Source organism: Gasterosteus aculeatus, chromosome 9, assembly GCF_964276395.1.
Source record: "Gasterosteus aculeatus chromosome 9, fGasAcu3.hap1.1, whole genome shotgun sequence".
NCBI classification, from domain to species: Eukaryota; Metazoa; Chordata; class Actinopteri; order Perciformes; family Gasterosteidae; genus Gasterosteus; species Gasterosteus aculeatus.
In genome coordinates, this window is record NC_135696.1 from 13,124,147 (window position 1) to 13,152,145 (window position 27,999).

A 27,999-nucleotide genomic window follows, 5' to 3' on the forward strand; every position below is an offset into this window, starting at 1 on the left:
GTCCGTGTTGCCATGGACATTATGAGCGGAGGAAGATAAAACAGGAGGAGGGATTTGCATGGCGAGGCCCCCTCCCCTCCTGCCTCCCCTCGTCTTTCTCGCTGAAAGCAGAGTGGCTCGCCACGCACACACACGCACGCACGCGCACGCACACACACACACGCACACGCACACCGTCTCCCGCTCTTTACAGGGCTTGAATGCATAATGGAGCTCTTTCGGACCTGTAGACCAAGTACATGAAGCAGCGGTTTGAGAAGCAGAAAGCCTGCAGGGCGAGATGGAAAAATGAGCGAGCACACACTGGTGGTGAAAGGCTTTTTTTTGTTGTTTAGTTATCCCACCACTGTATTATGCATTTAATCTGAGGTTGTGTGTCTGTGACATGTGGGTGTGTGGTATATTTGATGGTTTACACGTTGTGATTATCTCTACACAGTAAAATCGCCAGTGTTAATACAACACTTAAAGAGTCAATTTTAACACTACCTCAGTGAACATATGGTCCCTATCTACAGAGTGTTAAATGTACACTGAACACAGAGTTAAATTTCCAGAGTCAATTTTACTCTGGTAAGAGTTAAAATTTTACACTAGGTGCAGTGTAGTGTAATAATATTAACTCTAAGAAGTGTCAATCAAGTTTTACACTATGTAAGAAGTAACACCCATAGTGTTATTCACATGTAACACTAAAGAGTTATAAAAGAAATAACCTTTCCAGTGTTAAACCTACTTTACACTATGTTGATTATGAAATCACTCCAAAGAGTGTTGATTTTAACCAACTCCTACCAGTGTTGCATATCTATGCAGGGGGAAAAACACACAGACAATTGTATCCATACTGTAATACATATTTATTCCAAGTAAACATGAAATATTGGCATCAAAAGTAAACTTAAAACATGTAAAGCTCACATCTTATCACAGTGGCAAAGATCTTGGTTGGTGCTGGATGACAGGAATGTTTTGATCAACATGATGGTATCTGCAAAGACAGCAAACTGAAATCAACATTATGATCTACAACCCCATACAAGCTGACAACCTGAAAATACCCTATTTCAGCTTTAAAAATCACAAACACAACTACATTTTCGGTCAAGTACATCAACTTATTACTTATCACCAGAGCACCACAGTACATTAAAGAACAATCTGAAAGAAAAAAGGAAAATATACATATTAAGTAACTACGTTACATTGATGTCGCTTTGCATTCTGGCTGATTGTGTGTGTTCACTTAACTCAACAAGGTCCATCTAGCTGTGGCATCTTCTTCCAACACGTTTGGAGACATTAACAATTTGCAGCGCAACAAATTCTCCCCCAACAACGTTCGGTTTTGATTTGTAACCCTCTGACTCAGACCCAACACCGTGGTGTTTCAGTCCTGAAACATGGAAATGTAAAAGCTGCTGCGCTGGTGGGAATGTTTACCTCACTGGCCAAACAACAACCAATCAGCTGTGCTCGAGTGTTTAGTTTCTGCCAGGAAATTTTTAAAAATGCTTCCAACCACAGGCTGCATCTTATTACGTCTTTTCATAAAGTTTCTCTCGTAAAAACAGTAAGAAAGGAGAAGATGGGGACAAACCTTCGTGTGGAAGAGTTGTTGTTTGACCTAAGGCCAAAGAAGAGTGTTTTATGGTTCATTAAATGGATGTAATTGATGTGGTAACATGTTTTTATGTACAAGAGCCAGTGAGTATTTATACATATTTGAGTGATGTGAGCTGTCCCACTGCAGCAAATCATGCGGTTGGAGCCGGTTGAAACGAGGCGGAAGTCTGCAGCGCATCTGCCAGAAGCCTTTGGCAGCTCACTCTCCCCTCCAAAGATCTCCTCCCAGCTTTAATTAACACACACACACACACACACACACACACACACACACACACACCCTCTTTAACTTCTTCTTTACTTTTACTGGAAGCAGGTTCCTCTTTTCAACCACGGAAATATTTTTGTTTTCCTGTTCTGGTTCCCGTTAGTCCCCCGTAGTCTCCGGTCTGTCTGTGTGTGTGTGTGTGTGTGTGTGTGTGTTCCTGAGACCTGTAGTGACTCATCGCTACACTTAGTCATCTCTAACAGCAATTAAGAGACGGACGGAAAGGAGGGAGAAATGTGCTTTGCAGAATGAAAGCACAGTGAACTCCCTTCAAGTGTGACGGTGCACGGTGTGAATTTGCACTGACCACATTATGGTGTGTGTGTGTGTGTGGGGGGGGGTGTTTATGTGTTTAAGTGTGAAGTCCCAAAGAGCAGGTACAATGTGTTTATTTGTGCAGTGCTGCAGTGAATCGGAGGACTTCAACCAGATGTTCCACTGTCCCTTTTTTCCCCCGCATTTCTAACGGATGTGCAGCTCCACAGAGCTCCGGGGCGTCATTGTAGCTCATGTGTTGTCCCAGCCGAGAGTTTGACTTGTCACTGCAGAAACAACCACTCCGCTCGGCTTGGCCTCTCGATCGAGTAGGAGCCGCTTGTATCTGCTGTTGCTAAGCTCCAACCGGTTGCACCGGACGCACCGGTTTCTAAGTATCTACTCAAACGTTCCGGAGGGACTGAATACAGTTGCTAAACTGAACTACAGCTAAACCTCTACATGTAAGCAAACAACCTTGACATTCAAGCGTTTGTAAGACAAGTTCAAACAATGCCGAGGAAGCTCATGAATACACTGCTTCCACTTCATATACGAAAAACACTTTTGCAAAAGAAATGTCAAATATTACAGCTTGTGAGGCCACAGTTGCTTCCTATTGACATAATGGAAAGTTTCATGGCAACCGCTACACATTACTTAATCCTTCACTATCCACTTTCATTTTTTATAAATGACTGACTATAATCTGCCAAAGATTAAATTCTTCAACCCTTAATACGTTAATTAACATATGCTGATTAACCAAAATAAAATTTCCTTTATTTAGTCATGAAAACTTAAAAAAGAAGCTCAAACTAGACATTCTTTTCTAGTTGTTTGTCACGTCCAAGCGTCCTCCATCACTCTCGCTGATGTTTTTTTCAAAACTGTACAATACTATATTTTGCCCTATTTAAAAGCACAAACAACATACATACATATATATATATTTCCATGTGAAATATTCATATATTTGAATATAGCTAAATCTGAAATTCTGTTTCACATCTTTTCATCATAAATGTCTTACATTCATTGTTCATATATACTTTATGACATGCTAAGTGTCCAAATAGCCCGCTCCTCGATGTGAACGTTTCATGCATGTGATCACTCGTGTTAAACACGTACGTGGATCAGGTTTCTCACCATTAAACCCGTATACTCCATTTCATACGTCAGCACTTCCCTCAGGATTTAATCAGTCCGAACGCGCTGCCTTGTTCCCGTGCACATTACTCACCTTTACACCTCCAACGACGAGGCGTGTTGCAGCTTTCTGGTAAAACTTCAATTAATCTCGACGATGTCGATAGATAAGGACGCGCTGCAGCGGAGCTTTATGTAACAGTTACTGTGTGCGCACTCGCTGCGGACTCCAACGTGGCTCTACACACACACACACACACACACCTGTCTGATGTTTTCCCCAGCTGTGAGTACAGTCTGTGTCTCCCAGGGGCCGTGACAGGGGGACGGTCAGGCGCGCACACGTGGACTCACTTTTCTCTGTGGGTTAGAGACGCCACGTCTGACTGAGTTTGAAGTGTATCGAAGGGGGCTATAATTATTATGCACCACACACACACACACACACACACACACACACACACAGGCATGAGCACCAACCACACAGTCATTACTGGAGAGGCTCAGTCGAGCCGAGGACGCATCCGGGGCAGAGGCCACATGACGCAGCTCGCTGTGTGTACCTGCTGCACACACAACGCGCACAAACAAGCTCTGTTCACTTTCGGGGGACTCGTTCCACTCTGTGACGGTTTGGTGTGTGTGACCGAAAAAACGCCCGGGGTGTTCCCTCCTGCATCTGTATCACAGCTCCCTGTTCATGTTTGGGTCTGTACAGGTTGTCGGTGCAATCCGTCCCGTAGTTTGTCTCAACGTCTTGGCTTCTGAAACCAAACGGATTGTTTCACACATGATCCGTAAAGTCTATGGCTTTTTTTGCCGTACATAACTTTAAATGTATGTGTTTAATTTTCCTTCATCTTCCTTCATTTTGACTTTGAAATAACTTCACTTTTTTTTTCTGTGTCTCATATTTAGTTACATTTAAAGCCCTGTTTTTGAATATAAAATCCACCTTCTTGAAAGAGAAATATACATTACCATTAATTCATTGGGGTTTCAGTGTTCATGTTTCTGCGGGAAATGCATCAGGAGACATTAACACCTCAACAAGATTTAATTACAGTAAAACGGGTTACGTGGACTTTCAGAATCTCCCGTTTGTGAGCAAAGTATTTAACGAAACTATTTTAGACTTTTTTTAGACTCTTATTTTTTCAAACTAATGTACAGACAGAGTTCTGTAGCGTGTTGACTTATTACAGATGTTTTTTACAAAAAGTATAATATAATAATTTCAGGATCATTGAACGTTCAACAATATCCATCATTTTCAGCAAGCAGCCGTGAGAATCAGCTATTAGTTTTCATAACAGGAAGCAGCTGGAAGTTTAGGTGGTTTCAGGTGTTTATGTGTATTTTGTGCATTCGTTTGTTATCGTTGTCAGCTTCCTCTTTTGAAAGACAGAAGGTTATTGAGGATTTGTTTGTCTATTATAGTCGAGTGTAAGCAAAAGCCATCGAGAGGAACTAAATGTCCCCAGGACAACGTGTCCGGGACAGTTAAGTCACATCTTCCCCTAGGTGGTCATTACATGAGACAAACAGCATAAGCCATGTAGTAGTGTGTGTGTGTGTGTGTGTGTGTGTGTGTGTGTGTGTGTGTGTGTGTGTGTACTTGGTGACATTGGATCAGTTGAGGGGAAACGGTGACACACTTTTTCTGCTCAGCTCTGTGCAAACAATGTGATTTTGTCAGCTGACCAACAGTCTGAAACCTAAAGTTCAGTCACAGACATTGAGCTTCGAGCGTTTATGATTAACATGTATACGGGGCTGCACGGTATACCGCTTCAAACGGTACACCGGTAGAAGATTATAGATGTATAAGACATATAAGATATAAGATGGTATGAACTTCGGCGTTACGCCGTAACTACTGACGTTGCTCTTTGGCAGCCGGCAGGATTTATTTTAACACGTCATCGACGAGCGCAATTACCCTCAGAGGCTCACGTTTCAGACAGAAAAATGCAGAAAGAAAAAGAAAAAGTCTTTATATTGGCGTCATACTAAATGATGATTACACCATTGTTTGTATTACTATGGATAAGTTAAATGGTTCGTTACTACATAAATGTTACAGAGGACATATGGAGGAAGGTCACGCCTTAATAAACAATAATTTCCTGCACAAGTTCCACTAAGTTTCTTATTGTAGTGTTTCTCTACCTTGAAGAAAATCCTATTGAAAATCAACACATTTTGATGAAATGGAAAAGAGATGTACGTTTGTGTATTTCTTAGGGACAGGCAACATTAGGACATTCAGACTTTTGCTGTAGAAATAAAACTAGAGCTCTAGAGTTACTGCTTCACTCTGACAGCTCTGAAGATCACTAATTAACCCGTCCATTTGGTGACCGTATGTGGTTTACCGGATTCACAGTTACCCATCGGAGAGTCAACATGCACATAAATGAGAGGACTCCACCGGGCTAATCCTAAACTTCTAACCCCGTTCCAGCTCCAGCTCATGGCTGCAAGTAAGCGTGTGCCTTGAAATGTTGAACTATTTTAAGCAAAGTGTCTAAGATAGATGGATGGACCACAGTGTTTCCCCCGGGGGGGGGGGGGGGGGGCAGTAGTCGAGTGTGCATACACACACATTCACACACGAGTCGAGCCCGTGCTATTGCACGGGACAATATATATATATATATATATATATTATTCCAGACTTTTTGGGGAGGGTGTTGCTGTAGTTTAGACTCTTTCAATATGCAAATGAAAGCAGGGTTCAAGACCCACTTTAAGTTCTTCCAATCAGAGAGTTGGACCTCATCCACTAAATCTGTCATTTTACCAGCAGGGACACTTACTAAAATATGCAGAAACTCTGTGGACAGCTGTTAAGGACATAAATAATCCTCATGGGGTGTGTGTGTGTGTGTGTGTGTGTGTGTGTGTGTGTGTGTCATGGGGATGGGATGCCGGGATTGAGCTGCAGTGAGACCCTGATCTACTGCCAGGATTGAGTGTGACCGTAAATCACACACACACACACACACACACTTGTGTATGCTTGTGTGTACATTTAGAAGATGCAGTAACAGAAAATAATAAAGAAAAGCGGAGATGAGAACAGGGAGGAGTGGAATGTGTTTAAGTTGGCGGTTAGCGTGCAGCACTAAGTGTAATCTTTAACCACTAACCCCTGGGATGTGTGCGCGTGTTTGTGTGCGCGTGTGAACGCAGATGTGTGTGGAGGGTTATCAGTCGTCCAGAGTTTTACTGCCCGTGTTAAAGCCCTTCCACCAGAAAAATGTTTTGATCTGCTGCCACACATGGTTAAGCATTCACCATCTGACTCTGCTTCGTTTCACACAGCGGCCTGAGGGGGAAATACGGCGGGCGGCGCAAGAGAAAGTCCAAATTGTGGAAAAAGCGGTGTTGAACTGGTCAGACGTGGCTGCCCTCGCTCCTATCTGGCCCCTGAGCTCCCGATAGCAAACATGTCCGATTTTTCTCCCCCCAGGTTTATTTAACCTGCCATTTTTTCTTATTGTGGCTTAAACGTGTCTCTCTCTCTCTCTCTCTCTCTCTCTCTCTCTCTCTCTCTCTCTCTCTCTCCCCGTCTCTCTCTCCCCGTCTCTCTCTGTACATCCACACTCCTGAAGCAATGGGAAATCCTTCAAAATCCATAATTCACGCTTCACTGCTTTTCTCTCCCCACATTTCTCCCTTTGCAGGCCTCTGTTTGTGAGGGGAGGGAAAGAGAGAGAGAGAGAGAGAGAGAGACATATATTTATGGTTCCGCGCGCACATAATGTCCCGTACATGCACACATTACACACTTGTGCAAATAGTTGCTCATTTGAATGATTTCGTAAGCAAAATATATTCCAATGATACTATGCAAATAGAGGATAGATTTCCACTGACAGGCTGCACATGAGAAATACAAGTGTATCAAAGAGAAATTAAAATGCATGTTAAGTACCGGCTAGTCTGTCTAAAGACTCAAACGCTGCTGCAAGCACGAGGTTTACCAGGTTACGTTTTCACTGTTGAATTAATTCCATTTTATGCAAAAAAAAAACCAATTCAAAGCTGACAACTTCATATGGGACTAAGAACATTGTTCTAACCAATTTAATTCCTTAAATCTGGAAATGAGGCAATTTTGCATGAATTAAGTCATGCAATATGTTAAAAATATATATTATTGGTATTATTTCCCAAATAGTACCCAAATAATATATTCAACACACTTCAGGAACCGACTTCCTTGTGTCTACTATAGGCTGTAGTTTCTCAAGTGTAAATAGAGACATTTTGTATATTTAACTGCCAAATAAAGAGGTTCAAATGCTCTGACTTTACTTAGTTTACTTAGAGATGATACCAAATCTGCTAAATAAAAAGATGCTAAGTTAAGAAAGTTAATTCTAAAAGTCAAAGCAACCCTCCCTTCACTCTCTCGTACATATGTGTGTATCCGTTGCTCTTCTCATTCCCTCAAACAAACCCTCTCACACACACATCTGCACACGAATGATCCGTCTTATAAATCAGTCGGCTCTCTGAGCCCCAAAGACAGCTTGGACACGTGGAGCAGAGGCAGCCAAGACCTCCTGGTTCCGCTCCACCCTCTCCCCCCTGTGTGTGTGTGTGTGTGTGTGTGAGAGGAAAAGTGTGCAGACGTGCGCACATTTGTGTGTGTCGAGTGAATGTGCGCTGCTTTCTCATGCTGCCAGATCGGCCTCTTGTGTCTCTCTCTATGTTGTGGACTTGAACATGGCTTCTAAGTCACTCAGTGCAACGTGATCTCCAAAACCTGTTCGTAAAAATGTACAAAAACATACAAATTCGTAACAATACATACGAACTGGCGGTGGTTAAACACGCCCCTTGAGGGAACAACATGGCGGACCATGTCGGATTCTTGAGTGAACGTCTCTCCGCCATGTTGGGTTTTTTGAGGGGGTTAGGGTTAGTATTCTATTCTTACAAGTTAACATTGATTTCTCGTTAAAAATGCAATCATAACACGTTTATTTTACATGGTTAGACTTCACGTAGTGTGTTTACGGGGTGCAGGTCCCCATTCACTTTGAATAGGGTGACGTCATCAGTTGCAGTCCGTATTTATTTAGTATGTTTCACTACGAATTTGTATGTTCAAGATTTTCGTATACATTTCTACGAACAGGTTTTGGAGATCAGGCTGGATGTGCAGACGTCTGTCCCTCTCTGGCCCCTCGGCCGCTCTCTGCGCCGCCACTTGGCCACAGTCACCCAGCGCATCTACATGTGTTTGTGTTATTGTGTGTGCGTCATTTTTATTGTTGTTTTTGTTCATATCCGTCTTGGTCTCGTGCCCAGCTGTGCCCTCACTCGGATATTAATTCCCGTCTTTGTCGCCAAACTCACGCGTTTGTTTGTTCTTCAACGACACACTAAACACCCGCACTTAACAAGCATGTGATCCCCAAATGATCCCACTAATGGCAACCTGTTCTGGGGTCTGTGGGGAACGTGCCGTAGTCAAACGCTGTGTTGTTTAAGATGATTAACACACTAGTGGGGGCGGGGCATGCAGCGCCCATCAAAGGGAAGCTATTGGGTGTTAATGATGTTTTTCAGCTTTTAAGTGACTCGGCCAAACGGAGAGCATTGAAATGAAACAGCAGCAGCGGAAAGTCCTGTTGTCTTTTGTGTGTCTAGATGGGACTGAGTTATTTACGGGGTCATTAACACACTTTGTAGGAGGTCTGAAGAGGTGAGCAGAGCGTTGGGCGGAGGGGGCGGCTCATTGAATGATATTCTTCCTTTTTGCTTTCCCTTTTCCATCTCTTGCTCATCCATAGCAATACTTTCCCACAATCTGAGGCATAATTCCCATCCCCCCCCCCCCCCCCCCCTCAGCCGTTGAATCAAATCTAATTTCGCTCAGGTCCACTCCTGCTAATTTGCCGTTAATGCTTCAATGGCGCTCCACCTCTCATCTCTGTGCGGCTCTTTTACTCGGAATGAAATTCAAGTGTTATTTTAAAAACTCCCACAGACTCAAATCTAATTTTTCTCACCATCTCTCACACTAATGTGTATTTAAAAAGCGCTAATGCTGTAGTTTCTCTCCGGTGATCGCTCCGTGGCGCAGGATACCCGCCCTTCTTTTATCTGTGCGTCTCTGATTAAAGAAGAAATTGAGGAAAGAATGTTTGATATTATTTGATGAAAGATTCTTAAAGGGGGTGCAGGTACAGTGCGTGTGTGGCGCGCGCACCAGCGGACAGACTACTCCGTCTCACACTTTATACCCCCCTCCCCTCCCTCCCGCCTCCCCACCCTCCCACCACAATCACCCCTTTCTCCCCCGTACTCTCCTTCAGTTTGTAACCATGGGTGCGAGATGTCTGGTCAGAGAAAATGTTCCCGCATATCAAAAGGCTCCTGGGTTTCTGAGTGGAAGCGGCCAACAGAAGGAAAAGGTCAAGTTGAACACAGTGGTTGAGGACGGGGCTGTGAAGAGCGGTGATTAATACCAGCAGCAGAGAGGCTGCAGCTCTGAAAGGGCGCTGAGAAAGGGAACAAATAGTGCACTTCGTTATCCTTCATTTCCTCTTTGAAATATCCATGCATGGCACTTCCCTATTCTCTGTCAGTCTTCTGTTATCAACTGCATTTTTTTGTTTAGATCTTTGCTTTTGATCAAAAAAAATTGTTGGGCCTTTTCATCGATTGGTATGAAGAAACAATTATATTTTCACTATTGTGATGAGCAGGAATCATATGCAGGACTGAAAGAGAAGAATTGGCAATGGAGGGAAGTGGGAAATAGTATAAAATCAATGACAAAGACACCAACACAGAGCATGTGGTGTTTCCCTTCCCAAACCATTAGTCCATACTGAGGACTGGTATTTTGTAGAAAAGTATTGACAGCAGCAGGACCGTGTATTTGACTCAAAATAAACTACATTCTGGTGAAGGAGCGTGTCACCCAGTGAACCAGCATTTGGACAACAATGAAGGACAATTGAAATGAAGTTTTGACTCCACAGACGGTTTTTATAGGATTCATTTACAAAAGCTAGCATGGAATATTCCCGGCCTCAGCCTTCAACCATTTATTACTATTTATCATCAATATATCTTCTTTAAGGAGATTATATTAAGTAGTTTCCCCTTTTGGACTGGAAAAGATTTTCTGGAAACCAGTAAAACATGAACCAACAAATAGCCCCTCTCCATCAAATGGCTTTCGAAACCCCTCTCATTGTGGCAGCTATTTTTATTTATTTGCCTCGCGTCATTTCTCCCGCTGCTCCTTTTGAGTCTCGTATACTAAACACCATCCAGCACCCTCAGAAAAAAAATTTAAATTCAATCACAGGAAACAAATTTGCTCCCCCACAGGATATCATTGAGTGGCACGCAGGAACCGTGCAAGGTACTCCAATCAATGGCCTTGTTCGCTTGACACAGGCCTGCAGCTCGTAATTTGCATGACATTGGACGAGTTAACAGATAGTCAGTCTCTCTCTCTCTCTCTCTCTCGCTCTCCCAACACAATTGCATGGATATTGTGGTCACACACCTATTTCGCTCCATGACACACAACAGACGTGATATTCACACAGGCACAACGCGCCCCACGTGGCCTCTAAATCTCACGCAAAGCGGGAGAGAAAAGTGTCAATAATAAGAGGGCCGGTTGTTCTTGTGATACGTCGATGTGTTTCCACTCACAGGAATCCAACTCGCTGCAGCCCTCGTGTTCTGGTTCCTGTCTCTGCTGCTGCCGGGTGGACTTTGACTGCTTTGTGTAAATCATCACTCTGTTTATGAGGGCTGTTTAATATATGGATCGCAAACCCCTCCCAAAATAGCAGTTGTCTAATCATAGATTAGTCACTAGTTTTAGCACGACAAAGTGGTGTGCAGGGGGGGGGCTTTAGTACAAGGGATGTTTAGTAGGCAAACTCTGGAGGTTTGTGTTGTTTACAGTTATTCACCCTGATCATCTTTACTGAAATCATTGCTTTGTTCACATTTTGTAGAAACAAACTATATTGATTGAAAAATACTGAAATTAAAAATGTACGTTTGATGTTCGGGTTCGGCCTTTGATCAGAAAACGAGGCAGTTCGGTGACAGTTTTTGTCAGTCTGTCTGTCAACAGTCGCTGGCTACCAATGAGACGTTTCTGTGACATCGAGGATGAGGAAAGTTGTTTTTTTTGGGGTTCAGCTGGTTCGTCAGTAACAATACAGAAAAACGATTTTCATGAGACCATAAGAATGTGCCAAATGAAGAACCCGTTACATTTTCGGGAGGGATGGGCCTCGGCGAAGGTCGTTCCTCCCCCAGTTCCATTATATCTTTGAAGTTACCCTGAATGTGTTGCGTGGTGGCACTGTTACCATTGTAAGCTTGCATATGTGCCATGCAGGAATGGGAAGCTTGACAGGCATAGCAACCGTAACCAAGGGAAGCGGGTCCAGTGAACAGCACAGATAAAGAACCCACGTTGGCTCCCGTCTTCCTCCTCCGTCTGCCAGGTGAAGGGCACAGAGAGGCTTGCTGCAAGCGGCGGCTAAGTGGCTCAATGCGATCGACTCGCTCACCGTGGCAACCTGCAAAATTCCACCGCCTCCCCACTCGTCTGGCCGACTATCTGTTCGCCCTCCCTTCCTTTCCCTGCCTCCCTTCCTCCCTCTCTCCCATCCCCCACTCCAGCAGCCCGGGGAAGCGGTGACGTGGGAGCTCTGCGCTCCGAGAAGAGGGAGAGAAAGCGGCACGGAAAGAAAGCCTGATAGAGCCAGAAAAAAGAAGAAAAAAAAAGGGCCGAGCCATTGCACTACAGAGAGAGGGAGCAGGAAAGAAAAGAAAAGAGATAAAGATCCTCCCTCTCCTCCCAGCACTGGTTGACAATGATACTGGGAGAGTCATTTTGGAAGCAATGAGCCAGAAAACGCCGAGCCGCCGCTGCCATTCATCCTCCGAAGCACGACACTCAGTCGCCACCTCGCCACAATCACGTGGATCTCCGGGAGAACGGCAGTGGCTTAATAAAATATGGAGCACGCCACTTGTATTATACAAGCACTCCATCTTAGATTTGGTGATTTTGATACTGACGATTTTTTTTTAAGATGGTATTGTTTTGCTCAGGCCCTACATTTATTGAAAAGATCATAAATAATATGTTGTGTAATGGCTGTAATGTCTCTGCAGGACACAGAAGATACAAACAAACCAAGATGATCAACCTTGAAGAAGAAGAAACAACCAAGATGATCACATCATAATAATGATGAAGTCAAAAATAAGCCCCTTTTTCATTGAAAAGTAACTCCACCTAGAAGCATCAAAAATAAATCACAATTCTGTAATTGCTCATATTTAAAACAAGACCGCTGAGATTTCTGTATTTACATATGCAAAAGTACCGAATTACATTTAAGTAAATTATTTATACTCCTAAACCAATCCTTCAGAATATCTCGTAAATATGGCACAGAAATGAGTGCATTTACAGCAGTAAAATGCCTCGGCACTTATCCCTCTCCAAGTAGGACATCTTGTAAGTGCCTGAATTGAATATTCATGTACCAGCTACCAGCCCGACTCCACTTTCCCTCCCTCTCTGCAAATAATCAAAAATACCATTTCATTTCCCCCAATCAGCCCCAGGTCATGTGACGACGATGAGATGGGAAACACAGCGTGTTGTTAAGCTGCCAGCTAATCAGCGTCGGCGCGTAATCCCCCCCACTCCCCCCCTTCACTCCCCCCTCTTTCCATCACGTCTCCCAAACAGGCCCCGTCCCTTCACCTCCATCGCTGCTGCTGCAGCTTCTGCAGGCTGCCTGTGAGACGGATGGTAGAGCCATAATCACCCCCCGCGGTGCACAGCCAGCGCGACCGCGGGCCGCTCTTAACATTTACACCACATGATCACACACTCGTACACACAATAAACACCAGCCGCCGAGTGAGAAAAATCTACTTTCACTCCACTCTCGCGCTTCACTTTTCCAGCTCCCTCGTCGGGCGCCGCGCCCGAGGGCCCACCTCTTCTCTGGCTGTCACCTTGGATGCATTCAGTGGGACGGCCAGAGGCCTCTCCTTCTCCTCCGCCCCGACTCACACACAGCGCCTTGCCGCCGTCACCTCCGGGCTGGAGCCTCATCCGTCCGCGCAGCGTCTCCGGCTTCCAGCTGCCTCAACGCCAACTTCGACGGGGGGGGAGGAGGCAGCCAGAGGAGCTGGGAGGGAGGCCGCTCCCGTATCAGCATCCTCTCATGCGGTCGGCTTCGAGGTTCCTCTCAGGCGAGCTCTCATTCACGTGTACATTTGCACACACGCGCAAACACACGCGCAAAGACACTGGTTTACATTTGTTTGTCAGAAGGGCAGATTTTTAGCAAAGCACAAATATATGATGAAAGAGGCAAAGCACCATTGCCTCCCACGAGAAACAGCTTCAGCAGACTGTATTTGTGAGAACGCTGAAAGGGACATTTTGAACTCAAGTGGAAGATACAAGTAAGACTTACTCCTGAAGATCTCTGCTGGTGGATCCTAAAGACATGACGCCCCCGTGGAGGATGACGAGAGTGATACATGGCATCCCCGTGTGTAAGACAGAGGCCTCTGGGCACGACCGAGCCGACTGTCCACTGAAGGAGAGCGAGCGAGTATCATTTCAGTTTATATCCTACTCACACAGAGAATATTCCTCTTTAAAGTTGTGTTAAATCAACTCCTCGCAAGCATTACATTACTCGGGGCGGGGGGGGTACGTTTGGGGTCGAGCCAAACACTAACCTTTAACAGGTTAATCTGGGGATCAACTTTGCCTGGAGGTAGAGACTAAATCTACAATCTAACAGGAAGCATGTGTGTCAGGAATATTTAGAGCTTGACACAAGAAATAATTCCAAGGAATAATTACTACTAATTACAGAAACCTTGTGAGCAATAGTGTACTTCTCTTAACCTCTTTCCGTCTATTTTGACCTTAAACGCACACAAAGCCAGCCAAGGCGCAAATAAAGCGTATTTTTGTAAAAGAAAACCTTGCAATCCAGGCGTTGCGGATTGGATCTCATATCTTGAGCCGCTGCGGTTGCTCCAGTGTTGAACATGTTCTTTTCACATGCCTCTCTCATCACTTCGCTTTAATCCACGGGAGTCGCAAATATTCTAGACAATTTCTAAAGCTGGAGGGAAAACCGCCGCCATCCCTACGACTGTTGTCATGTTGGGTCATTTACTGGTTGAAGCCGCTGACACGTTGCACCGCAGATGAACGCGTGGAAGCTGCTGCGGGCCGGCCCTGATACGGTGCGCCGTTACGTGGCAACACTTTTTTTCTGTGTGGGTTACTCTTTCATGTACAGACAGAACCTTTAGTTCTGCCCGGGTGGAAGGCAGTGCCTCCCCGTAGAGCCATTCCAACAGACAGTATTCATACAGATTGGCTGTAACCCCTGCAGGCGAACATTTAGAGTGCTCATATAGCGTTTCGTCTTGAATCTGGATCTGATGTCCTCACCAAAGAATCTCCTGTTCTGAGCCGGTTTCGGGAGCTCCTCCCTGAAGGTCTCCTCTCTGCAGAGTCCCGTTCGCTCGTCCTCTTGTCCTCAATTCTTATTCTCAAATGAATAAGTCAAACTGTTCTTGGGTCAAACACCTCGGTCCTCGTGAGGGTGAAGGTCTTTCTGAGTCAGCAAATGTGATGGTCTTGTCCTTAATGACTGTAAGGGTTTATTTGGTCCAGACCGACATTAAAAATGAGTCATTTTAGTTGCGTTTATTCAGACTGACTCACTGACAGTTTGACGATCGTCCTCGTCAGGACCCTCGTGAAGAAACCAAATGACGGTGGCAGATAAAAGTTTATGAGGCTTTAATGCTTCTGACGTGTGTAATGATGTCCTCTGGTATCACAATGAGCTCACTAATCAATATGCAGCCCTTGTTGTATTATTAAACTGCAGACCACATGTTATGAATAATTAGAACCAGGAGTTAAAAATCCTTGTCACGCACGTTTTAACAGACCTAATGAACTCAGAAAGTACACAGAGCTGGATTTATCAGTGTTAAGTTATGTGGGGTATGTGTGAAAACACTCCTGTTAAGATAATGAAGTACTCAGCTTATGGATACATACAAGTAATAACATATGTGATTCTGATAGACTAGTGACAAAAGTGAAAATAATAACCTGTGTAGGATTATAAGAGAAAATATATATAATACAAAAAATTACAGGATTATTAAATGTTAATTTCTTACATGTTTTTTCATATCTGAACATATTAACAGTTTCTAGACACTGTCTGAGTACAGGTTTAGTAGGAATGTGTTAATAAATTACAATTGATTACCTCTCATTTACTCCGTAGTTAACTAACTTGAAAAATAAATACCAATGTTACCAGGAATGGATCGTATTAAATGCTAGTTTCTCAGAAACGCTCTTACTTTCCTGACCTTCCAAATCTATTCAGTCCATTTCAGTGCCAAAATGGATTTAAATTTAAGGCGTATATGGATTTGAATGCCGGTTTTAAAGCGGCCATGAAGGCCTTCTTATGGCAGAAAGGGTTTTCCCAATGATGGAAGAGGGCCAGGAGTTATGGCAAATTGTGCGTCAGTACAGGACACTTCTCCTCACTTATTTATAGGCTCTCCTCCTGCAGGACATTCACATCATTTAGTTATCGGCATTTTACAGTTCTGTTTTGCTTGCTCTGTGTGACTTCCCCTCCGTGCCTGTTATTTTCCAAGGATTTCTGCCAGCAACACGACGCCCCCTCCCACCTACCAACCCCCACCCCCCCGTTCTACCTATGCACACACGCGTGTCTCCGTCTGTGTGGTTTATGTACATGACTGCTCCCCTCTTGACCCGTCCGCCCCATGATGTCCACTCCGGACCAGACTCTTCAGCTGCACTCACACACACACACACACACACACTCCCCGCCAGACACGCAATTATTTCCATGTGCCTCATCGGCATCGCTGCTGTGCAACCCCCCTCCCTGAGTAATACAGTGGCCAGCAAGCATCGAGTCAATTATGAGTCATGGTGAAGAAGCACTATTGACTTTGGACAAACCACAAATACATGGATAAAGTAACTGGCTTCATTCTGTGTGTGTGTGTGCACGACATGTGAGGGAGGCTTAACCCACGTCATCGTCAACGCAAGATCTATTATGTACTTCTCTCCGGTGAGTCACTCTCATACGCATTATTCCACGAGGTGTTTGCATCTCAATGCAGGTGAGTCTCTCTCTCAGCACAGGAGACACAAGCAGCTCGTGTCGTGAGCAGAAGCCCCGTTGACGTAAGCAGGAGGAGTCTTTAGAAAACCTCCTCATGGGACTCATCCCCCCCCCCACCCCCCCTTCCCTCCTCCATGAGTGACGTGCACCCATTAACGTGGATTTCAGATAAAAATAACCCCGGTATTCGGATTGCGTATTGAATCTCTTAATTGCGCGCCGGTGATTTATGTGTAGCTCTGGCTTTGTGCATCTCCAAAGCCTTTTTAATTATTCTCAAAGGAGGAGATAATGAGAGTGACTTCATAAATTCCAAAGAATTTACTCAAAAAAAAACATTTGTCACACGCTGGGAAATGTTGAAATCAGATTCCTTGGAAGGCGGCTTTGGAGATTACATTTTCCTTTTGTGGCTGCCAAGCAGGAAAAAAACCCTTCTAAGGTGTGCATTCGTTTAACCCTCCACTGCTGTTTATAACCACTCTGACGTGACACAACTCATCCCACAATTACAAGATACAAACAAAGCCATCGATGTATATTCTCACCCGTGTTTTATCAAAGTCACAGGATTAATCTTTCTGACATTATTTATCACAAGACGCGTTACGTTACAAATAGTGAAAATCCATTTGATGATAAAATATGTGACCGGTGGCGTCAAAGACATTAAATAAGTGTGTGTTGTGAATACGTGTTGAGTATAAATCCGTCTCTTCCTCTCACACTAACCTTTACTGACAACAAACGCTGTGAGTCTCGTAATGAGCGCAGCCTGAGCTGTTGTTAAAGGTGCATTAAAACATGACTGCTTTTCACCGGTGACTCACTTGTTTGATCTTTTATAAAAAGAGAAAACAAACAGTGAAACAAAGCGATGACGGTTTGGGCTGATCATAAAACCTTTGCTTTGGTCTGAAAGCAACACTCCGCTCTGCTCAATGGAACATCAATTTGAAGGGACACATTTAAACCGTCCTCTTCACAGGTGACACATCGGGTTTTGTTAAAAAACAAACTTTAAAGTCCAATTTTCCAACGCTGAAGCGGAATATGAATTTCCGCTGTTGATAAAATAGATTTTTCAAAAAGCCTGGCGACACTTGCTTTACATAACTAAGTCAATTATTTTGTGTTGTATTTTCATTTATAACTGAGAAAACTTTTATTAGTGGAGCAAAGTGAGTAAAGCAAAGTAAAGTAAAGTAAAGTCTGATGCGCTCCGTTGAGGTTTAACAATCACGCTGAGCTGGAAATACGCGTCTTTATTTCCTTATGAGCAAACGTGTGCCGTGTCCCACCCTTTTTTCACTGGACTTTTGTTTCTTGACACCTCATCTCCCCTCCGTCCTCTTGTTTTTTCCTCTGCTTGTCGTTTAATCAGCATCACGGCGCCGTGACGCAGACGGAGCGTCACTTTTTCCTACGTGGAAATGTCATCTCAGTCAGATCCTCTGACATTTACCGGGAGGAAGCAGCGGAGTCATCGGATCCATGGATCCAAATATGTCCATAAACATCAGCTCTGGCGTTCACCTGCTGCTCCTCCTCCTCCTCCTCCTTCCTCTCCGTGCTGACATGGTGCCCTTTGCCACCTCTGATTTTCAGCTGCTCTTATGGCAGGTCTGACACCATGTTTGTGGTTTTCTTTCCAGCTCACGAACTGTAAACAATGTTGCGTGTGAGTGGCGCACATGAGTGTCTCCAACAGCCCCTTCACAAAGACATTTAAAAACATTTTTGAAAAAGCATTTTGCTTTGTTTTTTCGCTCCTTTCTTTCCCCTATGTCACTGTTTATGATTTTTTATTTTTGTATTATTACATTTTAAATGTCTATGAGTTCCTTGTGGAGGAGAAATGTTACGTCACTGCCTTATCTAACTTGTGGAGGTGAAAACTGAACAACTGACTAAGCTTTCACCAAGGAACCAAAGGGAGAGTAATGAGTTAAATGTTCATTGACAATATGATTTATGAAGTTATAACTTTCTTACCTTAATGGCTTTGGTAGGAAATGAATACCTATATTTAATGTTGAAGGTGTTAGTTTCGCATTACATTCAAATAATGGTTCAATGAGCACGTCTCTTTGGAATTTCTTGTGGCTTCCCATTGTACTTTCACTGGACGAAGTGATCCTCTTCAGCAAATCATTTCAGGGGAAGTAAGTGAGTCAGTTTCACCGGTGTCGGATTGCACCTGCACATATTGCATGAAAAATTATCATTTTCATGAATTATAGAGCTGAAGCTGAAACAAAGTGATCAGCATATTTATTCGGAGAAATCTGCCTGCAATGTAACTCTCAAGTTGTTATTGGGTTTTATGGAGGAACACATGTAGACAAGAGAGAAGAAGAATGTTTGTGGGAAGACGCCAAACCGGTTTCTTCATTGGTGTTTTTAGTTTTGATGATTCATTTTGCCTATGGAGGTGTGAAGAATAAATCATGTTTCAGACAGCCCAAGCTGCTTGGGATCTGAAGGTGATTGCAGGTTTTACGTTGATCTCGCCCGTGCGTAAAGCTGTTCAGGTGTATTTTGGTGCGCGCGGTACCTTTTTCCGAACAGCACGCGCTTCATCGCATTCCATACGCACCTGGGAAAACGTGCCACGTCCCCAAGCGCGTATACAGTTAGCACGGTAATGTTGTTTTGACGTCACCGGCCACTGCTTTGATGTAGTGTCTGGTGGGCAGGTATGGCGCGTGAGATGAGTGGAATTATGCGTCAGTGGAGCCAACACGTGTGGCGGCGGGAGGTGGTTGGGGGGGCGGGGGGCTCGCAGGTGACCCAGCAGTGGTCGTCTGTCCAAAGCCTTTCCCCCGGTCAGTAATCCCTCCCGGGGGGGCTTCTAATTGACCACCGTGCGTCCTCACGCTCGTCCTTAATTAACGAACTTGCGCGCACGTTCTCTGAAGCCGCCGAGCGTGAGCCGCGGCGGCCGAACCGGCGAAGAATAAGAACAACCGCTGATTTGGATGGGTTCTCTTGAAAGGGGAACCGTGCTGGTTCGTTTGCCTAGACGTTTCGCCGCCGGTTTGCGCTCATTGCCTTATAAGGAGAGACAGTTGTGCCTTTCTGCAATAGGCCGAGCGCCGCCGCCTGCGGGATCCCTGCACTTTAACCCTTCCGCTGCTGAATTTTATTTGGTCTAATCGGATAAAACAATGCAAGCGGAGCGTCGTAAACGATTTAACGTTGGCTTTTGGGTTTTTAAAGCAATGCATCGAAAAGGTATCCGTGGTGTGGATGCGAGTGCAATGCATCACCAAACATCTGGATTTAGGAGCTTATGGCAGTAAGAAACTGGATGTCTCGATTAAAAAAAATCAATCTTGTACATCAGCATCTATTTTATTGTAACTGTGTCACAACGTTAGGCGCTGGCGTCTCGATGAACTCCGGTTCTGGTGCCAGACGTCTTTGTGTCGCTCCCACGCACGGGCCCGAGCTGGTTCCCACCGCGAGTCACGTCTGCACGCACTCCGTGCCAAGCGATAACGGAACCGTGTGGCGCCTGTCCGGTCCGGTCCTGTCGGGCTCCCTAGTCACAAAATGACCCTGTTGGAGTTCAAGCTTGCGGGTATGAAAAGCCCCGACAGGGAGGAGGGGGGGGGGGGGGGTACTGACCTAAATTGACTACCACGTAACCAGGGGCCATCTTTGAGAGAGAGAGAGAGAGGAGAGAGAGAGAGGGAGAGAGAGAGAGAGAGAGAGAGGGGGGAACATCCCCCCGCAAATCGCCGCGATACGGTGCCATGCGAAATGTCATCCCTTTGTGTGACCTTGACTCGGGAAGGAAATGGGGAATGTAGTCGGTGTAATGGGCAATTTTAACTACGCGCGGGCACTGATCCACGGCGCATCTCACATGCGCGGCTCAGTCCAGCGCCTAATGGGAATTTGTTCCCCTGCTAGATCATAGGGTCATAGGACGGGCCTAGAGATGGCGGCAGTGATAAGTCCGCTTCGCGCAGGCTCCGGCCTTGACGTCGGTTGGGCCTGTGGTGAATTGTCAGGTGGTATAGTTCATATTGTTCTTACAAGTGGACCCAAATGTGTCATGTGCCCAACTCGTGAATGCACAACGGCCCTGAGAGAGGTTGGCGCAGGGATACGAACCAAGTCGGACGCGTCCTGGCTGAAAATACAAAATTTCAGGCCTGGAAAAGCTGCTGCACTTGAGCCGGTTTGGAGAGGAAGCGCTCTCCTTTTTCACAGCACCCTCTTGCAGTTAGATCTCGCTTCGCATCCAGAAAGACAAGAGGCAGGCATGATGCGTTCAGGGTTTGAGCTCAGCTCGTGCTTTAGAGAACCACATTCCGTGTTTCTTTTCTTTTTTTCGGATGTACTTGCCTCTGGCTGAACGTTATGAAATGTGGTATGTGGCCTGTGATTGTTATCTATGTGGATTACTCATGGGAATAGGCCTTGGGTTTCATTCCAACCAAAACCGAAAGTACCTGACTTCACATAGGAGGAAAAAAAATCTTTCTTACCATGACAACTTCAGTTTTACACAACAACATAGCAAAGATAAGGTGTGCAGGGGTGTTTGTATGCAAATCGATTCCTTGATTTAGAAAAAAGGTGGCATCATTCATATTTTATATATGCTGGTGATGATTAACAGTTAAAAAACACGTTCAAATTAGAAGGAAATGTGAATTTATTTGCAGTCGTAAAGTTAGATAATATTGTAACAGACTGGTTCCTTGTTTGTAATAAAATCATAAGAACAACGTGTTGTCCAGAACCTCCTTTGCGAGAGTCGCTACAAAATATATTCTAGTCAACTCTTGTAGATTTCCACAACTTGCTACCGTGGCTTCTATGGCCCTCAGTAGATAAAACACACTGTATGTGTTGCTTTTCCTACATCATAGCCATTAACATATATAACATACATACATATACGTTCTAATGTCAACGAAGTCGTGATCGTACATTTAATTCCAGTACCTGAAGGCAGCATGGGAACATCCCTCCGCCAATGTTACCGCCCCCTTCTCTGACGTCACTCCAACGGCTATTTGCATGGAGTGTTTTCTCGCTGCAGCTTCAACCCGCCTGCAGAACGAGTCTCCGAGGGGAAAGCGAGGGAAGAGGCGCAGTGGAAATAGGAGGCGGAGGAGGGGGGCTCTTGTGTTTCAAGATCAGCAGCAAAAAAAAAAAACGTATTGAAAGCAAGGATAACGTGTCGATTAGCAAAAGCAGACGGTTACAAAAAATACTACTACAACAACAACAACACCAACAGGAGAGCAGCTATACTCCTGTATCGGAAAATGGAGCTGCCCGCCGCGGGAGAGCACGTCTTTGCGGTGGAGAGCATCGAGAAGAAGCGCATCAGAAAGGTTTGTCTCAAGAGCACCGAAGGACATTTTTATGCACATTTAAAGGAGGATCATTGCTGGTCCCGTTTCCCGTCACCTGGTTTGGACTGTGTTATTTCGTTAGAGCTCAGGTGACGGTGCAATGCATAGTGAAACGTGCCGTGTAAAGTAACGATGCCCTGATTGTCCCGTTTCTCACCATTCTCAGGGGCGGTTTGAGTACCTGGTCAAGTGGCGAGGATGGTCTCCAAAGTAAGTACCTTTTGTCACACATGATCCCCGTGTCGGTAAAAGAGCATCTAAAAGTGTGTAAAGTTGCGCATCAGGGCGAGCCCGGGCGCGCACATGGACGGTTGCGCGTTCTTGCTTTGGGTTCGCGACTCGTTTGCCTCGATGAGTGATGTGGTTTTAGAATGTATGCAATCCCCAGTGTGCCAATTAAAAGAAGACGTGTATATATCATTGATCGTGTGTATGAGGAAGGCCCATATAATCTACAGTTGAGCGAAGGCTGGGCAATGGTCCTCCTCCCCCTCCGCACCGCCCACAGCCGCGCGTAAAAGTTACCCTGATTTTATTAGGCATGCATCCACAGGGAGTGCAAGTGGCCCCAGCGTGTTATTTACACACACGGACACCGATTTACGATGCGACAGTTGTTCCGGTGCAAAGATAACCCTTTAGCCTACGTCAGATGATGTCAGCCACAGTTTGACAGGCCATGTGTGCTCACTGCTTCCTGTCTGCTCCCTGAATAGATACAACACGTGGGAACCAGAGGAAAACATCCTGGACCCAAGACTACTTGATGGTTTTCAAGACAGGTGGGTTTCAAGTTGGATTTGGCGCAGGTTTAGATTCAACAAATTCTACATTTTCAGTTCTTCGCAAAATAGTTTGTTTCTCATCCGTGGGGAGGGACTCCCTGTATGTTTTGAATTCGGGAAGTATGCTGCATGCTCACTATCTGGATAATCCGATGTGTATAATAAACTTGCTGCACAATGCGTGTGTGAATGTGCAGAAATGCCGTGCCTGGGGGTTTAGGATCAGGATTACCACGGGTGTCATCAGAGGGTCAGGTTGAGGTCAAACTCAGGTCAGGGTTACCAGAGCAAACACGGTGTTGGATCTAATTTTGTTACCTGATATTCATTTGAGTGTCAGCAAAAGGTTATTGTGCTAATATGCTACTGCTGTCCCACCATCCAGTCACCACGTGCACCTGTGTCATCTTCCACAGGACATGGAATAAACCCATTGTAATTGATTATGCAGAAGTGATTTACCTAATTTAATGAAGTAATCTGTCTGGCTAATTTCTAATTTGGTAACCTGTTTTTGTTTTACTTTAAACATTTACATTAAATCCATTTGAGACATCCTGCGGATGATTTGTAAAAAATACGATGGATGTGTAATCAATGTGTTCTCGATGGTGTATTTTTTTCATCAAAAACAGCTATTTGTCCATTAAAAGTCCAGATGTATGAAAGAGTGTTTTTAAATGTAAAGGTTTAACTTCTAGGAACAAAATGTAACCTACTTCTGGCTTTGGTAAATTGTATATTGGACCTTTTTTATTTGCTCCTAACCAGTTGAGATGTCACAAAGTGACCACGTCGTGAACTCACTGGAGGGGATTGCAGGGAAAAACTTCTTCCCTTTAGCAGCTTAATGTGGAAGCAGCCTTCAAATGTCTAACTACTGGAGGTCCATTATCCAAGTAAAGTAACCAAAAGCTGGAAAAAACGTTTTTCTTTTAGTAGAGGGGGGTTTCAATTATGATCCACGTCTTTCCTTAATCCGCTCAATATGTAGTGGAGAGGCAGGAGGAAATGAAGATTGAAGTGAGCTAAATAGCTGCTTAGGAACTGTTGTAAATCAGAGGTGTGTGTGTGCACTGTTTCACTGTCTAACCAGAGGTACTTCCTCGTGTTCCCCATTAGAGGAAAGTGTCCATGGTCTTCAAAGTGCGCTACCGAGCAGCGTGACTAATTGCTAAATATTCTGTTGAGTGACTGACCAGACAGCTCCGCATGAAGGACAGTGTAATTAAATTTCATCAATGCCCGACCTGTTAAACTGTCACTGGCTTTTCTCTCGGTGTGCCTCACCTTTCGCTCGCAGGCGCAGGTCGCACGCTAAAGCATAACACCAACGTCAGTCTGCGTCTGTTTTTGCAATTACCTCCCTCTAAAGAGGAGCGGCCTTATTGAAACTAATTGCGTGTCTCTCCGGGGAGCCAAATCGTCTGAATGCCGGGCTATGAAAATACACCGAGTTGTCATTGTAATTAGATGTGAGCGAGGGGAGTGGGGGAGGGGACTGACATCACTTCTGTCTGTGGTATTGAGTTACTGCCTTGGAGAGACTTTACATGGAGACGCAGTGAAACTAATGAAAGTCAGCGAAGGGCTGGTCTTCATCTTCCACTTTACAACATCTAATATATATATGTATATTAGATACTGTATATAATTATATATATATGATAACATGGTATATTATGTGTAAGTTCAGTTGGAAGGAGAATCAATTCACTGTTTCAGTTAACCTAATAGGTTGATGAATATACTGTGAAATGACATTAAAAAAAATGTAATCTGCGGTGAATACATTTCACTGTGCAGGAGAAAGTGTAACTCCAACCTGTAATACAGGCTCAGGATTTCCTAATTGAGCCTGAGGAGGACTCCCGTGACGTTGTGTTGCCATGCAACGGCAACTCATCTCTGCTAGACCGTTTCAGTGATTGGCTGCTGCTTTGTCTCTCCCATAGGGAACGCCAAGAGCAGCTGATGGGATATCGCAAGAGAGGACCCAAGCCCAAGCACCTTCTGGTTCAGGTGAGGACGTAGTGAGACTCAATTCTGCTCTATGAATAATGGAAAAGGTGAATTACGGCTTTGCTTAAAATACATCCTGCACGATTCCCAGGCAGCAGTATAAAAAAACAAAAAAAACATGTGAGGTGGATTTAAATGGATTCTATAGAGATTTTTTTAACAAAGGTGTTTGAATATGTATTACAAAGAAAAGATAAGATCATTTTTTAGGGACCAGATGCCTGACCTAACAGTTGTAGCTAAATGCCTGTGAATGGTACATTTAGCGCATCAATCACAGGTAGAAAAGGCCGGGGGAACCCCGCAGGAGATTCTTTTTGTTCCTCTCTGGAGGCTGTTGGTGGTAACACATGGGATAAAGTAAATGACGGAACACAAAGCAGCCAGTATCATTCCTCCGTGCTGAGGTCACAGCCACAGGAGACACTTTGAAATGTCACTCTGATGGCCCTGTCGGTGGCTGAAAGGGCTTCGCAGTAGCTGTTGGAGGCCTGTGAAACATGGGCGCAGGCCCCTGAAATAAACAGTGTGCCTCAGAAGAGCCCCTCTCACATTCCAAGCCCTGTTTCTCAAGTGCAACCCGTGGGCCCCAATGAATATGGCTTTTTGTTGTAGCCTGACAGACACATGTGTAGATATTGTCTCCAGTTGAACCATTAACCGTCAGATGCCCCACTGAGAGGGACGCCTGTGTAAAAAAACGCCAGTTGCACTGATGGAGTTTAATAAGCACACGTTTCTCTCTGGTTTCACAGGTGCCTTCTTTCGCCCGAAGATCCAGTCTTCTAGCTGGTCATCACGCGGCGTCCCTGGACGAGGACAGCTGTCAGAAGACCGGCCCCATCCAGCTGCTCCGTCCCCAGAGCCAGCAGTACCAAATGAACGGCAAGAAGCATCATCAGTACCAGCCGCTGTGCAGGGAGCGAGAGGCGGAGCAGCAACAGGCCAACGGCAAGAAGTTCTACTATCAGCTCAACAGCAAGAAGCACCACCCCTACCAGCCAGACCTCAAGGACCACGAGGCCGTGTTTGTTAAGCCGCGGGAGTTAAAAGCATCCGAGCTGGCTAACAAGGGTTACAACCTTCCCCCAGTGCTGCAGCAAAAGTGGGTCCGGGACAAGGAGTCTGGCTGCCTGACTAAGGTCAAAGATATCGCCATGGAGCTGAAGAAGCTCCCAGCTGACCTGAACGGCCACCAAGAGCCGGAGAGGGTGGGGCCCAAAGAGGACGCCGCACCGCAGTCCAACGGTGCCAGCAACGGCAAGCTGAAGATCGTGAAGAACAAAAACAAGAACGGCCGGATTGTTATTGTCATGAGCAAGTACATGGAAAACGGAATGAAAGCGCCGAAGGTTAAAGACGGTGATTCTGAAAGCGGCGTGGAGCCGCCGCGAGGAACCGACAACGGCACGGAGAACCACCTTGAGAAGATGAAGCTGGTCAGGAAGCTCGGCCTCATGAATGGATTAGCAAAAAATTCCAAAGACAAACCAACAGTTGTCAGTTCTGGACTTAACAAACGTTGCCCCCAAGAAAAGGAACCGTCCCCCAAAACGGAGCCAACTGTGCTGGATAAACAGGACAAACATGGCGGGGTCAGAGGGCAGAGGCAGCTTCCGGCGGATCAGCCTTTACGATTGGCAACGCAGCTTGATCTGCCCTCGGACAGGGGAGGAGCCTCCCCATTGGACAAAGGAGGAAGCCCGGGCGGATTTCAAGGACTGAAGCGGCACCTCTCTGACAGCGAGGTTCACGGGAGTTGTAAGAGGTCTTTGAGCTCCAGGAGTACGGGCGCTCTCAACGAGGCGTCCTCGCCCACCAAGAGCCTCGGCGTCGACCACAACGGGCCGCCGAGTCACGTCGGGCCGCAGGACTGCGGGTACGCGGACCAGGAGGAGCCCATCGACCTGAGCGTTGTGAAGTCCAGGCCCAGCGCGGCCCAGCCGGAAACGCACACGCAACCTCAGACCGCGAGACCAGCCGAGGCGCGTACACAGGACGAAACGGACACGCAAGCTGACGCCCGGACAGACGCTCAGCGTGAAACTGAGAGGAATGAGGAGAATGTTGACTCATCTTCCGATTCTGACCACGTAAAAACAAAAGAAGACCCATTTCCGTCTTTCCAGCCTTTCCTCGGGAATATAGTGATCACGGACATTACTACGAACTGCCTCACGGTCACATTTAAGGAATACATCACCGCGTAACCGAGTTCTGTCGCTACTGTGAAGATGTACATAAGATATATTTGTATTTTCGGATCTTTGAATGTACAAATGGACCCATGGCGTTGCTTTTGTTTTTTTCCAGTTTAAATTTAGAAAAGAAAATTATCATTTATTGCGTTATTTGCATATTTTCTTACAACTCCGTTATTGCTGGAAATCTACATGTTGCTGTTTCAAACTTGGCCAAATGTCTGAACTCTGAAGATGCACTTAACTCTTGTAAATCTTTGTCACTTTTCTCTGTATGTAATTTAATCATACGCTCAACTGGCCGCATCTCAGAAAATGTTTAAACAAATGTAGGCTTTATGGAGAAGTTTGTCAAGGAGAAAAATCCTATAGAAACATGTTAAATTCCACTGTGTGTGTGTGCGTGTGTGTGTGTGTGTGTGCGTGTGCAGATGACAGATTTAAACAAGGATGCATGCTGTTTGGACAGATAATGCCATTAGGGACACTTAAACAAGCAGATAAAGAAAAAAATAAGCGCCTTTCTGTCAATAAATAATTTGCGATGTTTAAAAGGAAAAATGTGATCATTGTTAAATGAAATGTTTAGTTGTTAATCTTTGATATATGCTCTTTTCAGTGTTGGGGTTTTTTTTTTAGTCTTGCATCTCGAGATCTGATTACTGAGCACAAGTCACTTCCATTAACACAGCAGACACACAACCCCGGAACTCTTTTATGTTTTGTAGCTGTGACAACAAAGTGCTTCTTTGACTGGGATTGAATGGACTTGTCCTGCGGTCTTGTTTGAGTAACTTTTGCGTCATTGCGTTAATGTGAAAGCACACGTATTTCTAACAATCAGATCTGTTCCCTTTGTCACTCGTGCTCCATCTCCTGTTTTTAAATCCCTTCCAGCACCGTGTGACCTGAGGTGCACTGAACTGCTTTGAGAACCACCATCAGGTGCACTTTTGATTATTTTGTGTGCAGACTAAAGAAAAAAAACAAACAAAGACTTCCTATGACAACTTTTGCAATAATAAAATTGTTTGCAAATGTATGTATGGACTT

General features: G+C 45.0%; 1 protein-coding gene and 1 long non-coding RNA gene across 2 annotated transcripts; one reads left to right on the forward strand and one right to left on the reverse strand.

Moving 5' to 3' along the window:
• Positions 1-841: 841 nt before the first annotated feature.
• On the reverse strand, positions 842-3,673 carry LOC144411587 (uncharacterized). The gene is made up of 2 exons (XR_013468772.1): positions 3,396-3,673; positions 842-1,855 (listed from the first exon to the last, which is right to left on the reverse strand). It is a non-coding gene; the product is annotated as an uncharacterized LOC144411587 (long non-coding RNA).
• A 15,696-nt stretch (positions 3,674-19,369) lies between these two features.
• LOC120825271 (E3 SUMO-protein ligase CBX4) lies at positions 19,370-27,988 on the forward strand. Its single transcript, XM_040186806.2, has 5 exons — positions 19,370-21,917; positions 22,105-22,148; positions 22,655-22,720; positions 24,679-24,745; positions 25,501-27,988. The coding sequence occupies exons 1-5, from the start codon at positions 21,849-21,851 to the stop codon at positions 26,953-26,955; spliced, it is 1,701 nt and encodes a 566-aa protein (XP_040042740.2). The 5' UTR covers positions 19,370-21,848; the 3' UTR covers positions 26,956-27,988.
• The last annotated feature ends 11 nt before the right edge of the window (positions 27,989-27,999 follow it).